General features: G+C 51.0%; 1 protein-coding gene across 1 annotated transcript; it reads right to left on the reverse strand.

The window, feature by feature from the left end:
* Positions 1-2,969: 2,969 nt before the first annotated feature.
* Positions 2,970-22,242, reverse strand: LOC101735269 (cysteine and histidine rich 1). The gene is made up of 4 exons (XM_031903492.1): positions 21,889-22,242; positions 7,942-8,180; positions 6,351-6,562; positions 2,970-3,543 (listed from the first exon to the last, which is right to left on the reverse strand). The coding sequence occupies exons 1-4, from the start codon at positions 22,144-22,146 to the stop codon at positions 3,152-3,154; spliced, it is 1,101 nt and encodes a 366-aa protein (XP_031759352.1). The 5' UTR covers positions 22,147-22,242; the 3' UTR covers positions 2,970-3,151.
* Positions 22,243-24,088: the final 1,846 nt, after the last annotated feature.

Here is a 24,088-nt window from a genome sequence, read left to right on the forward strand (position 1 = left end):
CCAGAAAATGGATATTTTGGGGTGCAAGGCTGTGAAAGTTTGGGAAGAACCCTATGTTACCTAAGTGGGTTTAGTTTTCCTTTAAGTAAACTGCCCCATACCTTTTAGATATGTGCAAATTTGAAATGGAAAGGAGGGTCTATCTGAAGATTCTATCCCACAGTGTTCTGATGCATCTAAATCAAGATTGGTAGGGCGACGCCCAGTGAATATATCTTTACACCCTCGGGCAGCACAGCGAGAGTTAACACCCAGTGTACAGCGCTGCTCCCAATAAGGGCTTCCATACAGGAATGAAGCAATGTTATACATATATATACACAAAGTTATACATACATACAATGTGCAATAAACACGTAGACCAGTAGAGGGGGTGTCTGCATGAAACCGTTTAATTTTTCAGCAATAAAAATAAACATACACAGACCTACAGGCATAGCATGAGTGCACCCATATCCTTTCCCTTCATACAAGGTGCCGCTACCATCAAACTGGGCCGCCGACTCCCAGCCAGGGAGAGCCACTCTGTGCTTTGCAGTCACCTCCGGCCACCAACGACTATATGTTGGCTATCCCTGGCTTAGAAATGAGCAGCGCCACGAGGGCAGTAACCGTAATATGGGGCATTAGGCTCAGTTTGCACATGAACAAAGGCTTGGAATACATTTGGGCATCAGCGTTAGGGCAGGTTCCCTACATTCATCTGGGCTGTCTCTTTTGTAGACAGAACCTTGGTAAGAGACCCACATGTGGTGCAGATACATGGCAGTCTCCAAAGAGACAGTTGCATTTCTAAGCATTCTGCATTTCTCCGGTACCTATACATCTACTGAATGGGTTTATGCAGAATATTTCTAATTCCAGTGAAAGCCGCCTACCTTGCTATTAAATGTTATCTGCCCCATCGCTTAGTACAAAGCTAATGGAATGACCCAATACTGCTCAAATCAGAAAGAAAAACGGTTAGTATCCCCAAGAGACCTACAGCTTGTAGTGTCCAACCCTGACAGACTGACGGCCTTCCCAAAGGAACATGCAGCGATGTGCATTCCTAATACTGCTTGCCAACGCTTTGGCACGTGTGTGCCTTCACCTAACAGGCTGAATAGAAACATGTGACTATCAGCATTGTACCCACACCCACTCTTTGCTCCTCGTCCCTCCAGTCCAAGTACAGAATAAATCAAATAACACCAAAGATGGGAGTGGGAGAAAAGTCACCTCATACTGTACAGCTTTATACAGAGACACAGAGACTACCCAGAAGGATGTTTCTGAAAACCAATAAGAAAAGCCTGATGCCCACGATATGCCATGCAACGTCCTTTAGTGTTTGTCTGCAGAATTAAAAGAACTATCATTCATGATAAAATCAATAATAAATAGAAAAGCTACCGAGGTAATCTAGCTAACGATGGCGCCGAGCAAGGAGCCGATGTATTCGCAAAGCCGAGCCGCAGGCAATGTGAGGTATCTCTACACAACTTCATCCACAGACCCCTTGATTAGATCTACTAACACCAGTTCTATTTTCTAAAACCACCTAATGTATCAAGAAGGGCAATTTGGTGCAGCAACTAACAGCACCTTTAAGGCCAGCGGAAGAGAAAGACACCCGATGTAGAAGAATTTACAGAAAATAAAACAATACAAGGCCTAGAGAGTTAAAATAAATATAAATGAAAGTAAAAACAGGACATTTCTATGTTAAAACAAGTAAATGAGTAGAGAGAGGCAGATGGAGGGCAGTCCCAAGCAAGATGGCGGTACCAAGCCGATGGAGAAACATGCAGAGGAGAGAACACAAAACAAGAAATCAGCAGGAAATGGAAATGAGGGCTAAGGGGCCATAAAAGCTCAAATGAACATGAAAAATACGAAAACCAATATGAGGTAAATAGAACATGCCAAGGAGACACAGGAGAAGACAACAAGCAGAGAAATAAGTATGGATCTAGGTGAGAAGCAGCAGAGACAAGGCTGAGTTTGAGGAGAAGACAAGTGGAAGGAGAGCAGAGAGAAGGCTGAGTGTGAAAAGAGCAGAGAGAAGTTTGAAGAGAAGATGAGTGGAAGGAGAGCAGAGAGAAGGCTGAGTGTGAAAAGAGCAGAGAGAAGTTTGAAGAGAAGATGAGTGGAAGGAGAGCAGAGAGAAGGCTGAGTGTGAAAAGAGCAGAGAGAAGGCTGAGTGTGAAAAGAGCAGAGAGAAGTTTGAAGAGAAGATGAGTGGAAGGAGAGCAGAGAGAAGGCTGAGTGTGAGGAGAAGATGAGATGAAGGAGGGCAGAGAGAAGGCTGAGTTTGAGGAGAAGTTGAGTGGAAGGAGAGCAGAGAGAAGGCTGAGTTTGAGGAGAAGACAAGCGGAAGGAGAGCAGAGAGAAGGCTGAGTTTGAGGAGAAGTTGAGTGGAAGGAGAGCAGAGAGAAGGCTGAGTTTGAGGAGAAGACAAGCGGAAGGAGAGCAGAGAGAAGGCTGAGTTTGAGGAGAAGTTGAGTGGAAGGACAGCAGAGAAGGCTGAGTTTGAGGAGAAGTTGAGTGGAAGGACAGCAGAGAAGGCTGAGTTTGAGGAGAAGACAAGCGGAAGGAAAGCAGAGAGAAGGCTGAGTCTGAGGAGAGGGTGAGTGAGAGCAGAAGGGGTACAGAATGGCAAAAATAAAAGTCTACAGGAAATGACACCAGAGCTAAGGGGACAAACAGCAGGTTTATAGGCAAGCTGAGCATTTAGAAGCACAGAGAGAAGCAGCAGTAATAATCAGACTGGGGGTAGAAGACCAAGTCAAAGGCAATAAAGTAAGGGTAGCAATGGGCAAGCGCCGGTGGGAGGAAAGCAGCACAGAGCAAGCAGTGTCTTTAGGGTTTAAGACAAGAAAGAAATCTGGAAGTGGGGGAAGATAATTATTATAGACGCTGCTCATATGCTCATACTGTAAATAGGCAGACTCGGGACACGCCCCTCACTAATAGAAGCACACTAAAACCGTAAATGAAAGAAATTTAAAAATACAAAGCAACACAAAAAACTGCTTTCCTACTAATCTTCATATGCCTTTAGTCTAAAGCAAGAAAAGGAATTGTCCAAGCCTATCTAATGTATCCTTCCAAGTGGAGACACAGGGAGCCGGCTGAGGTAAGTATGGTTCTGCAGGGCAGTAGCTTGTTACTTTTGGATCTGGAATATAAAGAGCCGAAGGTTGATGTTCTTTGCAGCCAGCAGTTTGTTACATTCCACAGAGTCTATGATGGGCAGTGGCACATACTCAGTCTCATTGTTCTCATTGGTGAACACAAAGTGGTAGATGACGGGGTGTATTTTGACATCATCATAGGGGCCTTTGAGCAGTAGGAAGGAACACTCCATGGGGGAGTTGACTTTGCTTTTTAGGATGAGCTGGAAGGATAGGGTACGCTTGCACGACAAGTTGGGGTTCCTCTCTGAATCATTAATGCGAGCCTTAAGCACCCAGGTCTGATTGAGGACTGTGAAGCGAGGCGTCTCGTAGTACAGGCGGGTAATGAAGTCATCTGTTCTGTACGGGCGGAATTGCACTTCTGTAGCAAACGGCCGGAAGGAAAAGAGAAGAAAAAGAGAAAAAACACAGTTACTGCCTGAGCAGGTCATTCCACGCACCCACTACAACACCACGTTACCTGCACCGTCCGGCGTTCAGACACTGGCCGCTCCTGCACTGGTTTCCCTCACAAGGATTTATTATTTCTTAAAGAGGGGAAAGATGGACAAGCTAACTTCATTTGATAAGCATTAGCAGCACATGGTTAGAAATCCTCCCTGTGTGGGGCGGGAGCGAAAATACTCATCATGGATCCCGATACGAGGTGGCAGGACACGTGACATAGAATCTGGATGGAACAGGGGCAATAGTCTTACAAGCTCACCCTTGTTATTCGGCTGCGACCTGACTACGTGAATATAACAGCAATGCTTGTACACCCTGACTCGGGGGCAAATAGTGAGAAATACACTTGGTTCTTGATGGATGATAAGCAGTTCTTGCAACAAAGGTGTCATTTTCATGCCAGTGTGATCAAGTTCATTACCCACGGTGTACCAGCTGCAATGGGGCACTGACAGGGCAGACCAAGAAACTCTTACCCTACTAACTGCCCTGTGGCACTACCCTGAGCAGAATCTACACCTACCCTACCAACTGCCCTGTGGCACTACCCTGAGCAGAATCTACACCTACCCTACCAACTGCCCTGTGGCACTACCCTGAGCAGAATCTACACCTACCCTACCAACTGCCCTGTGGCACTACCCTGAGCAGAATCTACACCTACCCTACCAACTGCCCTGTGGCACTACCCTGAGCAGAATCTACACCTACACTACCAACTGCCCTGTGGCACTACCCTGAGCAGAATCTACACCTACCCTACCAACTGCCCTGTGGCACTACCCTGAGCAGAATCTACACCTACCCTACCAACTGCCCTGTGGCACTACCCTGAGCAGAATCTACACCTACACTACCAACTGCCCTGTGGCACTACCCTGAGCAGAATGTAACGCTATCCTATCGAATCTGTTGTGGCATTTCTTGAGCGGAAGCCCTTACCTAGTTTTGTTTCTAGGCATCTGCAGACTGACTGGCCAGTCCAAAGGAGAACAAATGATCAGACTGTTAATGTTGCGCCCCGGTATTATTATTATTTATCACACGTGGCAGCTGAGAGAAAGGATGATTAGAGGCTACAGGTCGGTACAGAACACAGTACCTGAATATGGGATTGCGTAAGAACACACACACAGATTATTTTATAGAATAAAGCCATTTTATTCCATCTTGATGATACACAGCTAGTAAAATGCACGTACAGGTTTTGCTTATAAAACAGTAACAGAACATCCCAAACCAACGGAACCAGTCCATCAAGATATACACGGAGCAACCCTTGGGTTGAGAGAAACAAGGTCAGACACATTTTCATAATGATTAGAGATTATGAGCAGTAATAACACCATGAACCCACATGTACAGTCTCCGCATCGGGCTTAGCGCTCCAAATTCACAACTAGAAAACAAAGTCCATCCTAGTAAAGGGGAAGAAAGTTACAGTTGCACTTTGTTTGCAGTTAAATGATATGGTAACCAATTCTAGGCCAGTAAGTACTTACCTGCTGCGTTCCTAACACGGACAGGTGATCTGCCATCTGGTGCAATCATTGTGCATAGCAACCCCCTCACAATCCACCCCCCCCTAGTCACTCAGACACACTGCTAATCAATTCAATGGAAAGGAAGCTGCCATATTACAAAAGCAAATACCCACCCCCAGGGCTTCAAATGCCAAAATGAAAATGTTTTCCAATGTTATTCTTCTGCTCAGTGACAGGCACAGCCAGCAAGGTAGGGTTTAGCCGAGAGGTTACTACTGATTGTGCCCAACAGCGGGACTAGTAGAGAAATGGAAAGAGTGAGGTTATAAGGAACCTTCAGAGGCGGAGAAGCTGCAGAAGCACATCCACTAACAGAAGAACTAACCCCAAAAAGCAATTTCTAGGTATTCTGAGGCAACATAGATTTCTGATGCGCTAAACTTTGTATGTTCTAGAGGTTCTAGAAGTAGACAGAAAGGAAGCGCCTGCAGCGCAAATAGAACGTTCCCGTGTTGGTAAATAAGCTGTAGCAATACTGATCACAAGATGAAAGGATGCTGCCTTACCTCCCACCAGAAAGATCAAGGTGATATGACTTCGTAATCCAAAACTGGCGCCAATCAAGGAGGAGGGTTGGTGAAGGGAATAGGGTAGTGGAGGGGCGCTCTCTCTTTTCCCCCCTTACCCTGCATTAAGAGGGCACCACTCCTGCTTATACATGAGACATCTCTCCATCTTCTTCTGAATCCTGGTTCTTAACATCAAAGAACAACAAAAACACTTTCAACCCCACCCACATCTCACCACGGAAGGAAAATAAATATAGAAATAAAAGACGATGATAAAACAGGAGATCTCTCCTAAAAAAATATCTTACAAACACGTACGGAGAAAGGCGAGCGAATAAGTTGCGTCAAGGAAGCGGATCATGAAGGGTCACGTGATAAAGAGCAGCAGCTGACTCTCAGTGACAGCTGCCAGACTTTTGTCGGTGACCCCCTTCAATACAACCATATAGGGCAAGATGGTTTAACTACCCACAAAGTAAGCAAGCTCTTCTGGTGCACGCTCTTCCTGAGTGAGATAATTAGATCCTTACTGGTACCTAGAAAGCACAAGAGTGATATACGCAAAGAACAGTTGCACATTGTGTAGCAAGATCTCCCACAGACCAGTGACAGCCCCAAGGACAAGCGGTAACCGTGTGTATTGAGCCAACGTGGGGCTGAGGCCTTACCTGTGTAACCGATCTTCTCAAAGCTCAGCAGGCTAAAGATGCTGTTGTACAACTGCATCTCTTTCTTGTGCGTTTGGTCCATCTCATCCAGGATCTCCATCAGCTCGTTGCCAGTTTTAGTAGGGTGGCAGCATTCAGACTCGTGCACGGTCAGCTCATGGAATGGGCCCTGCCATGGGCACCCGATCCGTTTGTACTTGCACTGTGTTACCCTGCAATGTAAGAAGCAAATGGCAGAGTGTATTAGGGGCTTGTGTGCTTGGGCTGTGCCAATGGGGAGCTTTAAGGTACAGGAGCCACCTTCCCACCTCCGTCTCCCCCCTCTGCCTCTCCGACACATGTACTTCCACTCATTTGTATACCTTTACCCATTCATCCCCTCTGCTGGGGAGCTACACCTTGCCTTCAGCTGTCTCAGTTTATCCTTTGGACTCCTCAATTGCCCTCCACCTTTCCTCAGTTAACACCCACCTGCCCCCCCCTACATCTGCTCTCCTCCATTCATCTCTATAGTTACACCTTGCTACCTGCCTTCACTTCTGTATTTACTCAGTGTCATTTATCTTCCCTTCCATGAACTTAAACATACCCTGTCCCTCAGTCCATCTCAATTTACTCTTCCTTCTACGAGGACCTTCTGCCCATATCTTCTCCACCTTCACCAACAAATACTTTTTTTCTCCACCAACCAGTTTTTATTTACTCATTCTTCTCCATTTGCACTCGTAACTTCCTTCACCCATCACCAACTCAATCCAGCAGCTCCATGTATCTAGCTGAAAGCACCCACACATCTCCAACCAACCATGATGTGCCAACCAGAAACCACTGCTGTTGTACAGGGCAATACACTTTAGTGATTCCTTAGCTGCCATAAAACCATTTTTTTCAAGTCACAATGTGTTCAAACTTATCAATCCAATATATAATTTTTTTGTCTCTTTTACAAAGATTAAAATGAGCTCTCTGTACAATTAGTGACTGTTCTGCTACTGGACAGGAAAACAGAGATGCAATGCTAACTTGTTACATGCTTGTCCCTCAACACAGGCCTGGAGTAAGTTACTGCATAACCCATGTGACCTGTAAAGCTGGCCATACATGCACCAATAAAATCATACGAAATCTAGTTTCGGCCAATTTTCGTACTGTGTGTGGGCTCGGAGTTATTGTCCCAATCATTTTCGTACCATGGCGATCGGTCTATAGTCGGTCGGACAGGTTAGAAAATTTTGTCTGGATAAGGATAAAATCTGCGCATGTGTCTGAGTATCCGGCGATACCCTTGGGGAACCTACAATGTAAGTCTCTTTCGTATCATTGGTGCCTGTAACTATTTCATGTACAGAACAACCTCCCAATTGTTATTTTTAGGGCTTTATCCTACAACTTCAGGCTGAATGTGAGTTTTAGATGGTTGCATCTAAACGTACGACCGATATCCCAACGTTAGTCGGAAGAAGAGTAAAATCTGCTTAAGCCTGGCCAAACAATAGTGTTTGTTCTGGAGGGTGAGTTATAGAGAAGGAGGTTCATAGGCAACAGATATACAACGATACACCAGACATTCAGATGCCAGTGGCCACATTACCTGTCCTGACACTCGTCCTTCTTGTGCCTTTCCAGCAAAGAGCGGGGGAACTGCTTCAGGCAGAAGCCACACTCCGACGGCAGCTCGCTCACCGCCTTCTCCACGGCTAAATTCCTGCAGCACAAACTCTTACTGATCTCACAGCGGCAGTTTGGGCACGTGGCCTGCTCTTCCTTAAGCCGAGCATCTGCCAGGAGGTGGATGAAGCAGCCGGCGCACATTAGGTGCCCGTTAGTGCACTGCAGAATAAAGAAGGAGACATAAGCCAAGTCTAGCCACGGGCATCCATGCACGGCAATGCAAGAGAAATCCAATGGAACTTCCAATGTGGATCAACCTATGAAAAGCTTTGCGTAATGCTGGCCTGTACCATTATAGGTAGGGGTGCCACCAAGAAAATGACTGGCCTTTCTATATTTACATATTTATTCTCAATTAATAGCATTTGTATCAGGCATCAATTTTACCAACCAAATCAGTAATACCAGGTGGCAACCATGATTGGACAGGGGCGGCACGAAAGAAGCCATTACTCATACAGAACCAAGTGAAACAGGTCTGGATGGACACAAGTATTAGTGAGACCCAACTTCTGTGGTTGAGAGAGAATCATCAGACCAACATGCAGTGCAATTTGTTTGGTGCAAGTCTAAGGCTGATGCCCCACCGCAATAGATCTCTGCTACTGTGGGCGACTAACCGATACAAAATGCCTTTCCCTCGGTAACAATAGGATTTGCTGATGGAAAGGGTGAAGCATCTCTTTGGCTTTCTGCCCCAAGTTGCCTGCAGGAGATAACTTTGTGATTCCTTTTGTTGCTGTTGGAAAGGCATTTCAGAGTGGTAAAGGTGGCCATACACAGGTCGACTGTAGCTGCCGATATTGGTCCCTTAGACCGATTCGGCAGCTTATCGGGCAGTGTATGGGCACAAACGACGGGCCTACCCAACCGACATCTGGCCTGAAATTCTACTATGGTGGGCACCTTGGGGAACACTGCTTATCCCTATAATCCTGATGTCCCAGAACCACCCTGCCAGTGGCACAGCAAATAACGCACCGAGGACCTACTCGGCTTTGCTGGAATGGATATTGGAACTGCCAACTGTGGGAAATGGGACACGCCCTGTCAATCAAGACTGCTAAAGTCAGGCTGGGGGCAGTTCCATGCAGGATGATGGGGTGAGTACCCCTCTATATGTACTGCAAGGTCTGAACGAAGGCTGAAGGCGCTCCGTAATGTCCCTTCCACTTCCAACTCACACTATTCACTCCCATTCCCCAACTGCCGCCAGTTTTGGGTTTGGCTTTAATGCTGCAATGGCCTGGCGAGGGTGCAAATGCAAGTAAAAAGGTGTTGTAATACTAATATACTATAAAAACATTGGCTTGGTTAAAGGGGTGGTTTAAGAATGCCCTATTCCTAGCAACTTTGCAATTGGTCTTCATTTTTTTTTTTATAGTTTATGAATTATTTGCCTTCCTCCTTTGCCGCTTTTCAGCTTTCAAATGGAGGTCACTGACCCCGGCAGTCAAAAACTACTGCCCAGTGAGGCTCCAGTTTTATTGTTACTTGTTATCGCTTTTCTTCCTATTCTGCCCCCTTAACTATTTATATTCTAGTCCCTCATTCAAACAACAGCCTGGTTGCTAAGGTAAATAAGAACCTAGATACAACAATGCTTCTTTTTCAGCAAACTGTAAAAGAACAACAAAAAAAATGAAGACCCGACTGCAAATAGTCTCAGAATATCAACGTCTACATCAGACTAAAACTTAATTTAAAGGTGAACTACCCCTTTAAGAGATAAACACATAACAAGGTAGGTGCCTGCTGCATGGCTGTACAGAGAGACACAGCGCCAGTTCATAGTGGCCCATCAGTGTGAATGAGTAGTAAACAGGTAGCAGTTGGCACTGTTATTCTTTTCTAATGGGATGGTTCCCCCTGTAAGGGCACAATGAGAGGGTTACACACTAGAAGGCGGCGACTCCCCAGGAAGCACATTCTGCTTTCTCCCTCCTGGAAGCAGAACAACAAGCCCCTCGTGTACAGACCCCCTCAGTGACTGCTAATATCCTTATCATTTACAGTAGGGGGTACATTATCCCTTATAATACATGAGTGATACTCAGAGTTCCCTGTATAACTCAGCCTGCAGCCTTGTGCCTTTATATGGGGGGCACAGAACCCCTCAGTGACTGCTAATATCCTTATCATTTACAGTAGGGGGTACATTATCCCTTATAATACATGAGTGATACTCAGAGTTCCCTGTATAACTCAGCCTGCAGCCTTGTGCCTTTATATGGGGGGCACAGAACCCCTCAGTGACTGCTAATATCCTTATCATTTACAGTAGGGGGTACAGTATCCCTTATAATACATGAGTGATACTCAGAGTTCCCTGTATAACTCAGCCTGCAGCCTTGTGCCTTTATATGGGGGGCACAGAACCCCTCAGTGACTGCTAATATCCTTATCATTTACAGTAGGGGGTACATTACCCCTTATAATACATGAGTGATACTGACTCCCCCTATATGCGCACAGAGGCCCCGGGACAATAAATGGGGGATACACAGAACACAGATGTACAACAGAAAGGAAAGGGCCGCCCCACACATGGCCAATGACTAATTGGTTTCAAGTCGCCATGCAATCCATCACTTTTGATAAAACAATATTCCCTACACCTCCTTCTACTTCCTCGACCCCCTGTGCATTCTGGGGGTGCCCAGTCAGTAAATAACTGGTGACTGAGGAATCACTTTTGTACCCCAAACTCTTGCACCGTAAGTTCTACTTGGCGCTACTGCACCTCGGTCACCAGTGGGGTCACATGTCCCACAGCGAATGGGAGGAAGCAGTGGTTGGACCCCTTCTCTACCTCTGAGCATTGGCCAAACATGGCCGATCTTTATGAAGCACAGAAGTACAGCCGCTGCTGAACTACAACTCCCAGTATCCCTGTTGTTGGAACAGGGGAATAACGATATATTGATACCCCTTATACCGGGCACATTCCTAGCGCCCGCGGCTCAAGGTTCGACTGCCAATCACAAATCATAACCAATTTCTGGGCCCCTCAGGTTTCATAAAACCTTCATCCCCTCAGACCAAAGGGGGCATCTCAGGGTGAGGCGGTCTTGGTTCAGCTGGGAGGGGTTGCACCCCCTGCTGTCACTATACAGTGTTGGCCTTTGTGTTGCGGTCATGTTTTGGGGACCAGGGGTGCATCCCCCCCAAATGCCAGTGACTGAGTTTTGGTTGTGTGAGTTATAATCTTGACACCCCAGCTACAGGCTGGTACCGACCCGCTGGTTCTGCCGGAGCCCTGCACATTCCTGGCATTCCTAGCAGATCACATGGTGAGAGAGGGGCCAATGAGAGGGCAGCTGAGGACAAGCAGGTTGGGGAAGGTGACGCTGCTTAGAGCCGGGGCCCCCCAGCACAAATGGCTTCTCATTACCGGCCCTTGGGCAGCGGAGGGAATAGTGTCTCTAATAATCCTCTCTCTGCTCATGTAACAGCCCCATGGGGGGGTAGGAAACTGACACCGACACCTGCCCTTGTGCCTCCGCCCCTCAATACAAACATCTAACAGGTGGGGGCTTGGAGCAAACCACTGCGTGGGGGGGGGGGGACATAGAGTCATATGATCCTGGGTGTTGCTGCTTTATCTTGTGTCCCAAACATAACTAACGAGACTGGCACTAACGAGCACAGCGTATCTGTGAGACACAATTCCACTCACTAGCCAAGCAGCCGGCCTGGGCACTATGGAATGGCACACCCGAGCCCCGTGGGGTGGGGGGAAACTGAGCTACTTATGATTGGCTCAGACTGGGCCCCGAGGGCAAGAGAGAGAGGCTACAGGGGGGGCCTTAGTCTGGGCTGAACTCTGTCTGGGGTACTGTAGCCCGGGGATCAGTATTAAGCAGCCATCGGCAATGAAGGGCGACTCGCTCTGTCGTATAATGTAAGGGCGACTCGCTCTCTCGTAAAGTCAGGCGACGCTCTCAAAATGTCAGGCGACCTCATCAATAAACTGTCAGGCGACTATCCAATAATGTCAGGAGACTCTCTCAATAAAGTCCAGGGGCGACTCTCTCTATATAAAGCAGGCGACTCCTCGTATAAGTCAGGAGACTCCTCGTATAATGTAAGAGCGGACCACTCACTCGTATAATGAATGGCCGACTCACCTCCGTCCATAATGTAAGGGCGAACCTCACATCCGAAAAGTAGGGCGAGCCGCGTCTACTTCGGTATAAGTCAGGGCGACCTCTCGTAAAAGTCAGGTGCACTCCCGAAAGTCAGGGCGACTCTCTCGGAAATGTCAGAGGCGACTCTCTCGATAAATTCAGGCGACCTCTCGTATAATGCAGGGCGACCCTCGTATAATTCAGGGCGACCTCTTCGTATACAGGCGACTCCCGAGAGTAAGGCGACTGCTCGAATTAGAGGAGCGACCTCGTATAAGTCAGGGCGACTCACTCACCATAATGTAAGGGCGACCACCTCCTCGTAAATGTAAGGCGCGACCAACTCTCATTCGATAAGTAAGGGCGACCACCCTCGTAAATGTTAAAGGCGACCCACTCTCGAAATGTAAGGGCGACCGCTCCTCTATAATGTCAGTTGCGGCCGCTCGTAAAATGTCAGGCGACCTCTCGATAAGTCAGGCGACCTATCGTGATAAGTCAGGCGACTCTCTCGTATAATGTCAGGGGCGACCTCCGAATAAGTCCAAGGGCACTTCTCTCGTAAATGTCAGGGCGACTCCTCGTAAATCAGGGCGACCTCTCGTATAATGTAAGCGGCGACCTCGTAAAGATGTAAGGCGACCTCCGATAATTAAGGCGACTCCCTCGGATAAGAGGGCGACTCCTCGATAATGTCAAGGGCGACTCTCTCGATAAGTCAGGGCGACTCTCCCGGAAATTCAGGGCGACTCTCTCGTATAATGTCAGGGCGACTCTCGTATAATGTAAGGGCGACTCTCATATAATGTCAGGGCGACTCTCATATAATGTCAGGGTGACTCTCTCGTATAATGTCAGGGCGACTCTCTCGTATAATGTCAGGGCGACTCTCTCGTATAATGTCAGGGCGACTCTCTCGTATAATGTCAGGGCGACTCTCTCGTATAATGTCAGGGCGACTCTCTCGTATAATGTCAGGGCGACTCTCGTATTATGTAAGGGCGACTCTCGTATTATGTAAGGGCGACTCGCTCTCTCATATAATGTCAGGACGACTCTCGTATTATGTAAGGGCGACTCTCGTATTATGTCAGGGCGACTCGCTCTCTCATATGTCAGAGCGACTCACTCGTATAATGTAAGGGCGACTCTCTCGTATAATGTAAGGGCGACTCTCTCGTATAATGTAAGGGCGACTCTCTCGTATAATGTAAGGGCGACTCACGCTCTCGTATAATGTAAGGGCGACTCACTCGTATAATGTAAGGGCGACTCTCTCGTATAATGTAAGGGCGACTCTCTCGTATAATGTAAGGGCGACTCACTCTCTCGTATAATGTAAGGGTGACTCACTCTCTCGTATAATGTAAGGGCGACTCACTCGTATAATGTAAGGGCGACTCTCTCGTATAATGTAAGGGCGACTCTCCTTCGTCGATAATTAAGGCGACCAACTCGTAAATGAAGGGAGCGATCACCGATAAAGAAGGGCGACTCCTCGTAAATGTCAGGGCGACCCTCGTAAAGCAGGGCGACTCTCTCGATATGTCAGGGCGACCTCGTATAATGCAGGCGACTCCTCGTATAAATGTCCGGCGACTCTCCGATAATTAGCGACTCTTCTCGAATAAGTCAGCGCTCTCTCGTAAATGTTCAAGGGCGCCTCCTCGCTAAAGTCAAGGGCGACCTCCGTATAATCAAGGGCGACCCGTAAAAGTAATAGGGCATCTCTCGAAAGGTCAGGGCGACTCTCTCGTATAATGTCAGGGCGACTCTCTCGTATAATGTCAAGGGCGACGCGCTCGTATTAGAAGCGGGACCGCTCTCTCAATAATGCGGCGACTCCTATATGTAAGGTGCGACTCCGTATAGTTCAGGGCGAATCGCCTCCATATGTCAGAGCGACCACTCGTGATAATGTAAGGGCGACTCTCTCGTATAATGTAAGGGCGACTCCTCTCGATAATAAGGGCGACCTCTCGATAATTAAGGGCGACTCACAGCCCTCGATAATGTAAGGTCGACTCACTCGATAAGTAGACGGGCGACCCTCGTATAATGAAGGCGACTCCTCGATAAGTAAGGGCGACTCAACCTCTCGTATAATCGTAAGGGTGACTCCACTCCTCGATAAGGTAAGGGCGACCACTCATAAGTACAGGGCGACTCCTCCGTATAAAGTAAGGGCGACTCTCTCAGTCTCCGTATAATGTAAGGCGACCACCGTATAAGTAAGGGCGACTCACTCGATAAGTATAGGGCGACTCCTCGTATAATGTCAGGAAGACTCTTGATAGATGTCAGGGCGACTCTCTCGTATAATGTCAGGGCGACTCGTATAATGCAGGGCACTCTCTCGTATAATGCATGCGACTCTCCCGATATAAGGGTCAGGGCGACTCCCTCGAAATTCAGTGCGACCCTCGTATAAGCCAGGGCGACCTCTCGTAAATCAGGCGACTCTCTCGTTATAATTCAGGGCGACCTCGTAAATAAGTAAGGCGACTCCTCTCGTAAATCAGGCGACCTCTCGTATAATTCAGGGCGACTCTCCCGTATAAGTCAGGGCGACTCTTCTCGTAATCGTCAGGGCACTCTCTCGATAATTCAGGGACACCCTCTCTGTATAATTCAGGGCGACTCCCTCGTAAATGCAGTGGCGACTCCTCGTATAATGTTCAGGCTACTCCTCCGATAATGTCGGGCACTCTCTCGTAAGAATGCAAGGCGACCCCGTATAAGTCAGGGGAACCTCTCGATAAGTCAGGCGACCTCGTATTAGTAAGCGACTCGCTCTCGTCATATATATCAGGGCGACTCTCGTATAGTAAGGGCGACTCCCGATTATTCAGGCGACTCGCCTCATCATATAATGTCAAGAGCGACTCACTCGATAATGTAAGGGCGACCGCTCGTAAATGTAAGGCACCCCCTCGTTAATTAAGGCCTCTCTTCGATAATGTAAGGGCGGAACTCACGCCTTCGCGTATAATGTAAGGGCGACTCACGCTCCTCAAAAAAGTAAGGGCGACCGCACCGTAAAATGTAAGAGACACTCACTCGTAAATGGAAGGGCGACTCCATCGTAATAAATGGCTCAAGGGCGACTCCTCGAAATGTAAGGCGACTCACTCTCTCGATAATGTAAGGCGACCACCGTAAATGAAGCGACCTCTCGTATAATGCAAGGCGAAATCAACCTCTCGTATAAGCAAGGGCGACCACTCCTCGATAATGTAGAGGCGACTCACTCTCTCGTAATAATGTAAGCGCGACTCTCTCTCTCGATAAGTGGGCGACTCCCCCGTAACTGTAAAGGGCGACCCTCTCCGCATATAAGTAAGGCGACTCTCTCTCTCCATGTAGGGCGACTCTCTCTCCGTATAATGAAAAGGGCGACACTCTCGTATAATGTCAGGGCGACTCTCTCTCCTCGTAAATGTCAGGGCCCTCTCTCGATAAGTAAGGCGACGCACCTCTCGAAATGTGTACTGTAAGGTGGGCCCCATGTGGCGCTACCAAAGGTACAGGATAGAGTGATGACCCACATTGAACCTCAGGAGGTACAATTGGATAAAATACTGTTATATTCTGGCCCACTGGTTGTGGCTTCTCCCCATGCAAGGGTGGCCCCCGCGGGGCGCAACGAAAGAAGAACGAAGAGAAAGAGTAGGAAAGGCCCCGGTTCACGCCCCAATGACAATACAATACATCTTGCATTGCCCTATTGTGGGCGGTACAAAAGAGACAGTACCTGGGGCGTACCAAAAGAGACAGTACCCGGGGCGGTACGCGAATAGAGACAGTACCGGGGGCGGTACCAATAAGACAGTAACCCGGGCGTACCAAAAAGAGACAGTACCGGGGGGCGGTACCAATAAGACGACCGGGGGGCGGTAACCAAAATAGACAGTACCGGGGACGGTCAATAAGACAGTACCGGGGGCGGTACCAATAAGACAGTACCAGGGGGCGTACCAATAGAGACAGTACCGGCGGTACCAATAGAGACAGTACGCGGGGGGCGGTACCAAAGCAGCAGTACCCGGGGTCGACCAATAGAGACAGACCGGGGGGGGCGGTACCAATAGAGACAGTACCGGGCGTAAACCAAAAGAGACAGACCGGGGGGGGGCGGACCATATAGAGACAGTAACGGGGGCCGGTACAATAGAGACAGTACCGGGGGGGCGGTACCAATAGAGACAGTCCGGGAGGGGGGGGGGGGGGGCGTACCCAAATAGAGACATAACCGGGCAGACCCGAATCAGAAGACAGTACCTTGGGGGGGGGGGGGGGGGGGGGGGGGCGGTACCCAATAATGACAGTACCGGGGGGGGCGTACCAAAAAGACAGTACCTCCGGGTACCTCCCGGCCAGGGGGGCGGTACATAGAGACATAACGGGGGGCAGTAACCAAAGAGATACAGTACCGGGGCGACCCAAAAGAGACAGTAACGCGGGGCGGTACCAAAAAAGACATGTACACTGGGGCGAACCAAGTAGAGACAGTACCGGGGCGGTACCAAAAGACAGTACCGGGGCGGTACCAAATAGAGACAGACCGGGCGGGGGGGGGGGGGGCGTAACCAAAAGAGACCAGACCGGGCGTACCAATAGAGACCAGTACCGGGGGCGTACCAAAGAGACAGTACCAAGGGGGGCGTAACCAATAAGAGACAGTACCCGGGGCGTAACATAGAAGAAGACCGGGGGCGGTACCAAAGAACAGACCGGGGGGGTACCAATAAGACATAAACCGGGGGCGTACCAATGGACAGACCGGGGGCGTACCAATGAGAGACAGTACCGGGGGGGCGGTAAACCAATAGAGACAGACCGGCAGCAGTACAATAGAAGACAGTAACCCGGGGGGGGCCGGTAACCCAAATAGAGACAGACCGGGGGGGCGTACTTAAAGAGACAGTAACGGGGGGGGCGGGTTACCCAATAGAGACAGTACGGGGGGGGGGGGGCGGTACCAATAGAGACAGTATCCGGGGGGCGGTACCAATAGAGACAGACCTCCTGGGGCGGACTAATAGAGACAGTACCTGGGCGGTACAATAGAGACAGACCGGGGCGTAACCAATAGAGACAACCGGGGGCGTACCAAAGAGAACAGTACCGGGGCGTACCAAATAGAGACAGTACCCCGGGGGACCGGACCAAATAGAGACAGTAACCGGGGGCGGTAACAATAGAGACAGTACCGGGGGGCGGTACCAATGAGACAGTACCGGGGGGGGGGGGACGTACCAAAAAGAGACAGTACCGGGGCGTACCGAAGAAGACAGTACCGGGGGGGGGGGCGTACCAAAAGAGACAGTACCGGGCGTTACCAATAGAGACAGACCGGCGTACCAATAGAGACAGTGACCGTCCGTGGGCGGTAACCATAGAGACAGTACCGGGGGCGGTAAGCCAATAAGACATACGGGAGAACACAGAGACAGTACCGGGGTGGGGGGGGGGCGGTACCAATAAGACAGTAACCGGGGGCAACCATAGGACAGTACCGGGGGGTGGGGGCGGTACCAAAGAGACAGTAACTGTGCGCGGTACCATAGAGACAGTGACATGGAGGGGGGGGCGGTACCAAAGAGACAGTAACCGGGGGGCGGTACCAAAGAGACAGTAAAACCAGGGGGGGGGGGCGTACAATAGAGACAGTAACCTCTAGGGGGCGGTACCAAATAGAGACAGTAACGGGGGGGGGGGGGGGGCGTACCAAAAGAGACAGTACCGGGGGGGCGTACAATAGAGACAGTACCGCGGGGGGGCGGAACCAAAAAAGACAGACCGGGGGGCGGTACCATAGAGACATGTACTCGGGGGGCGGTACCAAAGAGAGACAGTCACCCCGGGGGCGTACCTAGAGAGACAGTGACCGGGGCGTACCATAGAAAGACAGTACCTCGGGGGCCGGTACCAATAGAGACAGTACCAGGGGGGGGGGGCGGTACCCCCAAAAGAGACAGTACCCGGGGGGCGGTACCAAAGAGACAACCGGGGGGGGCGTACAAAAGAAGACAGTACCGGGGCGGTAACCGAATAGAGACAGTACCGGGGGGCGGTACAATAGAGACAGCTACCGGGGCGGTACACAAAGAGACAGTACGGGGCGACCGAATAGAGACAGTACCGGGGGCGGTACCAAATAGAGACAGTAACCGGGGGGGGGGGCGTACCAAAGAGACAGTAGACCCGGGGGCAGTAACCAATAGAGACAGTACCTCGGGGGGGGGGGGGGGGGCCGGTACCAATAAGAAACAGTAAACGGCGGCGGTACCAATAGAGACAGTACCGGGGGGGGGCGGTACCAAAGAGACGAACGGGGGGCGGTACCAAATTAAGACAGTACCCACCGACGCATGGGGGGGGGCGTTACCAATAAGACAGTACCGTGGGGGGCGGTACCGAAGAAACAGACCCGGGGGGGGGGGCGTACCCAAAAGAGACGTACCGGGGCGTAACCAATAGAGCAGTACTCGGGGGGGCGTACCAAAAGAGACAGTACCGGGGCGTACCAAAGAGACAGACCGTGGGGGGGCGGACAATAGAGAACAGTACCGGGGGCGGTACCCATAAGACAGTACCGGGGCGTACCAAAGAAGACAGGTACCGGGGGGCGGTACCAATAGAGACAGTACCGGGGGGGGGGGGGGGGGCGGTACCAATAGAGACAGTACCGCGGGGGCAGTACCAATAGAGGACAGTACCTGGGGGGGGGGACCAATAGAGAACAGTACCGGGGGGGGGGGGGGCGTACCAATAGAGACAGTAACGGGGTGCGGTACCAATAAGAGACAGACCGGGGGGGGCGGTACCAATAGAGACATAACCCAAATGAAAAATAGAAGAGATAAGTGTTACCTGTAAAAGCAGGAAAAAACCTGAAAATATAGAAAGTATATATACGACATAATTCTTTAAGAGCTTTTTTTTTTATAGGGGTTGGGGAGCGGAAAAAAAGCCGAAGCGAATAAGAGACAGTACCACAAGATCCACAAGGGACTAGTAGTGTCCACTAAGGATGAGGCAGCCCATGCTGTTGCCATGGGGTTGATGCACAACTATAACTACATATCTATGAATTCATATAGACAAAATACCAGAATAGTTATTTGACTCGTCGTAAAATTCCTGGGTAAATATTTTTCCCACTACAAATTTAAAAAGAAAAATAAATATATTATAAACATTGCGCAAAAAAAACACTGGCTAGAGCCAAATACTTCTAGTGAGTAGTGGTTGGAATGCGCGAGGTCACCAATTAGAAGACTATGGTAAAGGATGAACCAGCCCTGATACAGTTTACAGTAGAGCTTCCTGGTGGGGGGGGGCGGTACCAAATAGAGAACAAGACCGACTAGGGAAGATGACGGAAATCCCGCTCCGTTAGGACGCCATACAAAAGAGAGAATTTGTGAAACACACGCTGCATATAATTTTTGCGAAGCCATAAATGTCAGGCGGACGCCGTGCACTTTCTTACATGCATAAATGTTTCTCAGAATGACAGCGACTGTGAGTTTTTCGATGTGGCCCCACAAAGTTGCGACCTCAGAGCAGAATGAGTGAGAATTCATGGCGAGCGCCATGCATTACGTACTCCAAATACATTAAAAGTTATTCGGGCCCTTCTGTTCTCTTTTGGCAAGCCAGTTTTCCGTACAAGAAACAATACTGCAATTTCTGAGCGAAATAGAATTTTGCGAGCAAATCCATGTCTGGCAGACAAAAAAATGTGCTCACCACCATATCTCATAATCGTCAGTGAATGTATATTGTTGCTTTACAATAGAGAGTTACATTAGTATTTGTATAGGAGGGGAGCATAGGATCCGGTATGAGAGCGGTTGTGAGGTAACAACTATACAAATCACACGGATCACGAGCGAAAAGTAAAGAGAGTAGAGAGAGCAAGAAACAGGAGAAGAGCATCGATCTTCTACTTACAGTCCAGATATTACAACCTTACTAGAGCAAAGATGAATCCCCTTTTTCTCTGTAAATAGGAGAAGAGCAGGGTGCCTCTTGTATACCTGAATCCTAATAAGCTGCATGAACCATAATTTGGGCAGGGCCCAGCATTTTATGGCAGAGAGCAACGAGAAGGCCGCCTAATAACCAAAACTGTACATTTTAGTAAATACACAAGTTTAAGAGAGGAGTTGACAAGCAAGCGACCAGCTCTAGGCAAGCAATTCAGAAAAGTAAGTAATCATGGGTTTTGTGTAATATATACATATTTAGGCGAACGCAGATGCAGATGAAATCTTATTATATGGCATATTGTTTGCTTTCATGTATTGTTCACAAATCAGGTCATTTCGTTAGGAGGACTTTGGCATGTTTTCTGGTTGCAGCACAGGGTCAAGTTGCGTCCGGGGGGGGGGGGGGGTGGCGGTACCAATAGAGACAGTACCGGGGGCAAGTAACCAAAGAGACAGTACCGGGGGGGGTGGTACCAAAGTAGAGTATAGCAGGGTAACCCGGGGGTGGGGGGGGCGCGGTAGCCTCGCGCGGTATATCTAAGTACCTATCGGCATGGCGCAGATGAGGCCGCAGCACAGAACCGGGGGGGCGGTACCAAATAGAGAACAGTCACCGGGGGGGTGGGGATGGCGGTACCAATAAGACAGTAACCTGGGGGGGGGGGGGGGGGGCGTACCATAGAGACATACCGGGGGGGGGGGGGGGGGTGGCGGTAACCAATAGAGACAGTACCCTCGGGGGTAGGGAATCGGGGGGTGGGGGGCGTACCAATAGACAGTAACCATTCCGGGGGGGGGGGGCGGTACCGAATAGAACAGTACATCTGGGGGGGGGGCCGGGTAACCCATAGAGACAGTACCTAGATATTGATTTGAATACATTGGGTTTGAGGTGCGATTGAGCCGGTAGCGTGTAAACCTTCCCATAAAATAAGAATACGAACAGTAGTTCAACTCTTTGTTTTAAGAAATACTTTGTTTCTTAGTAAACCTAACAGTAAAATATATGGGTAGGCTTAGAGGGGGAGGAGCCGAGCGCATTATATCCACTAAGAGTACGATCACAAGCTAGGTATAGGCAGTGACTGGACAATTGTGAGCATCATCGACTTACCATCACGAGAGAGAGACAACATCGTCGCCCGTCGTATGTCTATTACCACGATATGATGGTTAAGAGTTAACAGTACTGCTGTGTCGGCGCACAGTGTATGAAAAGTAGTGACACAGGTAACGGGGTGCGTAGCCCAGGAGTTTGGCGTTGCATCTTTACACATTTGAGCAAAACAAGGTACACTCGATCAGCGCGATGAGGTCTAAATAACTGATTTCTTAGATCCTCTACGGAGAGAGAACGTCGTTGAGTCTAGAGAAACTAGAGACAAGAGCCGAGAAGCAAAGTATTAGTAACATCAGGGTGAGCGTAGTGCCCAAATTACAGAGACCCAGAGAGACAGGAGAAACCACGGGGGCGGTACCAAAAGGACAGTACGGGGGCGGTACCAAGTAGAACAGTACCGATACGGCGGTACGGTCGGGGCGGTACCGGATAGAGACAGTACCGGGGGGCGTACCAAAGGACAGTACCCCTGGGGGGCGTACCAATAGAGACAAGTACCTCGGGGGCGGTACCAATAGTAGATAGTACGGGGGGGGCGGTACCAATAGAGACAGTACCGGGGGGGGGGGGGGGGGGGGGGGGGCGGTACCGGGGGGCGGTACCGGGCTTGCCTTCACCTGATACACAGAGGCCTTGGCAAGGTCCAGGCATGACGGTACAGCAACATGCACCGAGAGTAGCCTCTCCTCCAGCCGGACACTCCCGGGCTCGGTCTCTGCCCGCAGTCGCTTCTTAGGCGGCCCGTCCGTGTCCGAGGGCAGTAAGAGCAGCCGGGCCGGGCCCGCTCCCCCAGGGGCTTCCTCCTGCCCCACTTCCACTCCCAGCCCCGCAGAGGAGGAGGCCATTGGCCCCGGCGCCTCCCGCTCCTCTGACATCTCGTTCCTTGGGCTCCACTCAGATCCCTGCAGCCGCCATCTTGCCTCCTCCCCAGCTCTCTGCAGCGGGACCGCCCACCGCGCTACGTCACGGGCATATGACCGCCCACCGCGCTACGTCACGGACATGTGACCGCCCACCGCACTACGTCACGGGCATGTGACTGACCCCACCGCGCCGCTGCCCTTCTCTCTGCACTTTAGCGCCGACATGTTTATGGTTGGCAGCGACATTTCTTCCTCTTCCTCCGCCCACACTGAGCCAACTCAATCCAACCGCATCATTTGTCTGATTCCTCAACCCCAATGTTACCCCCCAAACTCCGTCATCTGCCCAAACCCCTCATCTGCCCCGACCCAAACCCCTCATCTGCCCAAACCCCTCCATCTCCCCGACCCAAACCCCTCATTCTGCCCAAACCCCTCATCTGCCCCGACCCAAACCCCTCAATCTGCCCCGACCCAACCCCTCAAAGTCTCTGCCCAAACCCCTTCATGCTGCCCCGACCAACCCCTCATCTGGCCCAAACCCCTCATCCCCGCTCATCTGCCCCGACCCAAACCCCTCATCCCCCTCCTGCCCCGGACCAAACCCCGCATCCCCCTCATCTGCCCAAACCCCTCATCCCCCCTCATCTGCCCCGACTCCAAACCCCATCTGCCCCGACCCAACCCTCACCCCCTCCGCCCCGACCCAAACCCTGTCATCTGCCCCACCCTACCCCTCATCCCCTCCTGCCCCGACCCAAACCCCTCATCCCCCTCCTGCCCGACTCCAACCCCTCATACCCCCTCCTGCCCCGACCCAAACCCCATCATCCCCCCTCTGCCCCGACCCAAACCCTCAATCCCCTCCTGCCCCGACCCAAACTCCTCCATCCCCTCCTGCCTCCGACCCAAACCCTCATCCCCCTACCCCCCGGAAACCCCCAACCCCTCATCCCCCCTCCTGCCCCGACCCAACCCCCCATCCCCCTCCCTCCCCGGACCCAAACCCCCTCATCCCCCCTGCCCCGACCCAAACCCCTCATCCCCCTCCTGCCCCGACCCAAACCCCTCATCCCCCCTGCCCCGACCAAACCCCCTCATCCCCTTCCTAGCCCCGACCCAAACCCCCTCATCCCCCTCCTCCCCCGACCCAAACCCTCATTCCTCCCTCCTGCCCCCGACCCAACCCTCATCCCCTCCTGCCCCGACCCAAACGCCCCTCATCCCCTCCTGCCCCGACCCAAACCCCCTCATGCCCCCTCCTGCCCCGACCCAAACCCCCTCATCCCCCTCCTGCCCCGACCCAAACCCCCTCATCCCCCTCCTGCCCCGACCCAAACCCCCTCATCCCCCTCCTGCCCCGACCCAAACCCCCTCATCCCCCTCCTGCCCCGACCCAAACCCCCTCATCCCCCTCCTGCCCCGACCCAAACCCCTCATCCCCCTCCTGCCCCGACCCAAACCCCTCATCCCCCTCCTGCCCCGACCCAAACCCCCTCATCCCCCTCCTGCCCCGACCCAAACCCCTCATCCCCCTCCTGCCCCGACCCAAACCCCCTCATCCCCCTCCTGCCCCGACCCAAACCCCTCATCCCCCTCCTGCCCCGACCCAAACCCCCTCATCCCCCTCCTGCCCCGACCCAAACCCCTCATCCCCCTCCTGCCCGACCTCAAACCCCTCATCCCCCTCCTGCCCCGACCCAAACCCCTCATCCCCCTCCGCCTCCGACCCAAACCCCTCATCCCCCTCCTGCCCCGACCCAAACCCCTCACTGCCCCGACCCAAACCCCTCATCCCCCTCCTGCCCCGACCCAAACCCCCTCATCCCCCTGCCCCGACCCAAACCCCTCATCTGCCCCGACCCAAACCCCTCATCCTGCCCCGACCCAAACCCCTCATCCCCCGACCCCAAACCCTCATCCCCCTCCTGCCCCGACCCAAACCTCATCCCCC

Source organism: Xenopus tropicalis, chromosome 6 (assembly GCF_000004195.4).
Source record: "Xenopus tropicalis strain Nigerian chromosome 6, UCB_Xtro_10.0, whole genome shotgun sequence".
Taxonomy (NCBI): domain Eukaryota; kingdom Metazoa; phylum Chordata; class Amphibia; order Anura; family Pipidae; genus Xenopus; species Xenopus tropicalis.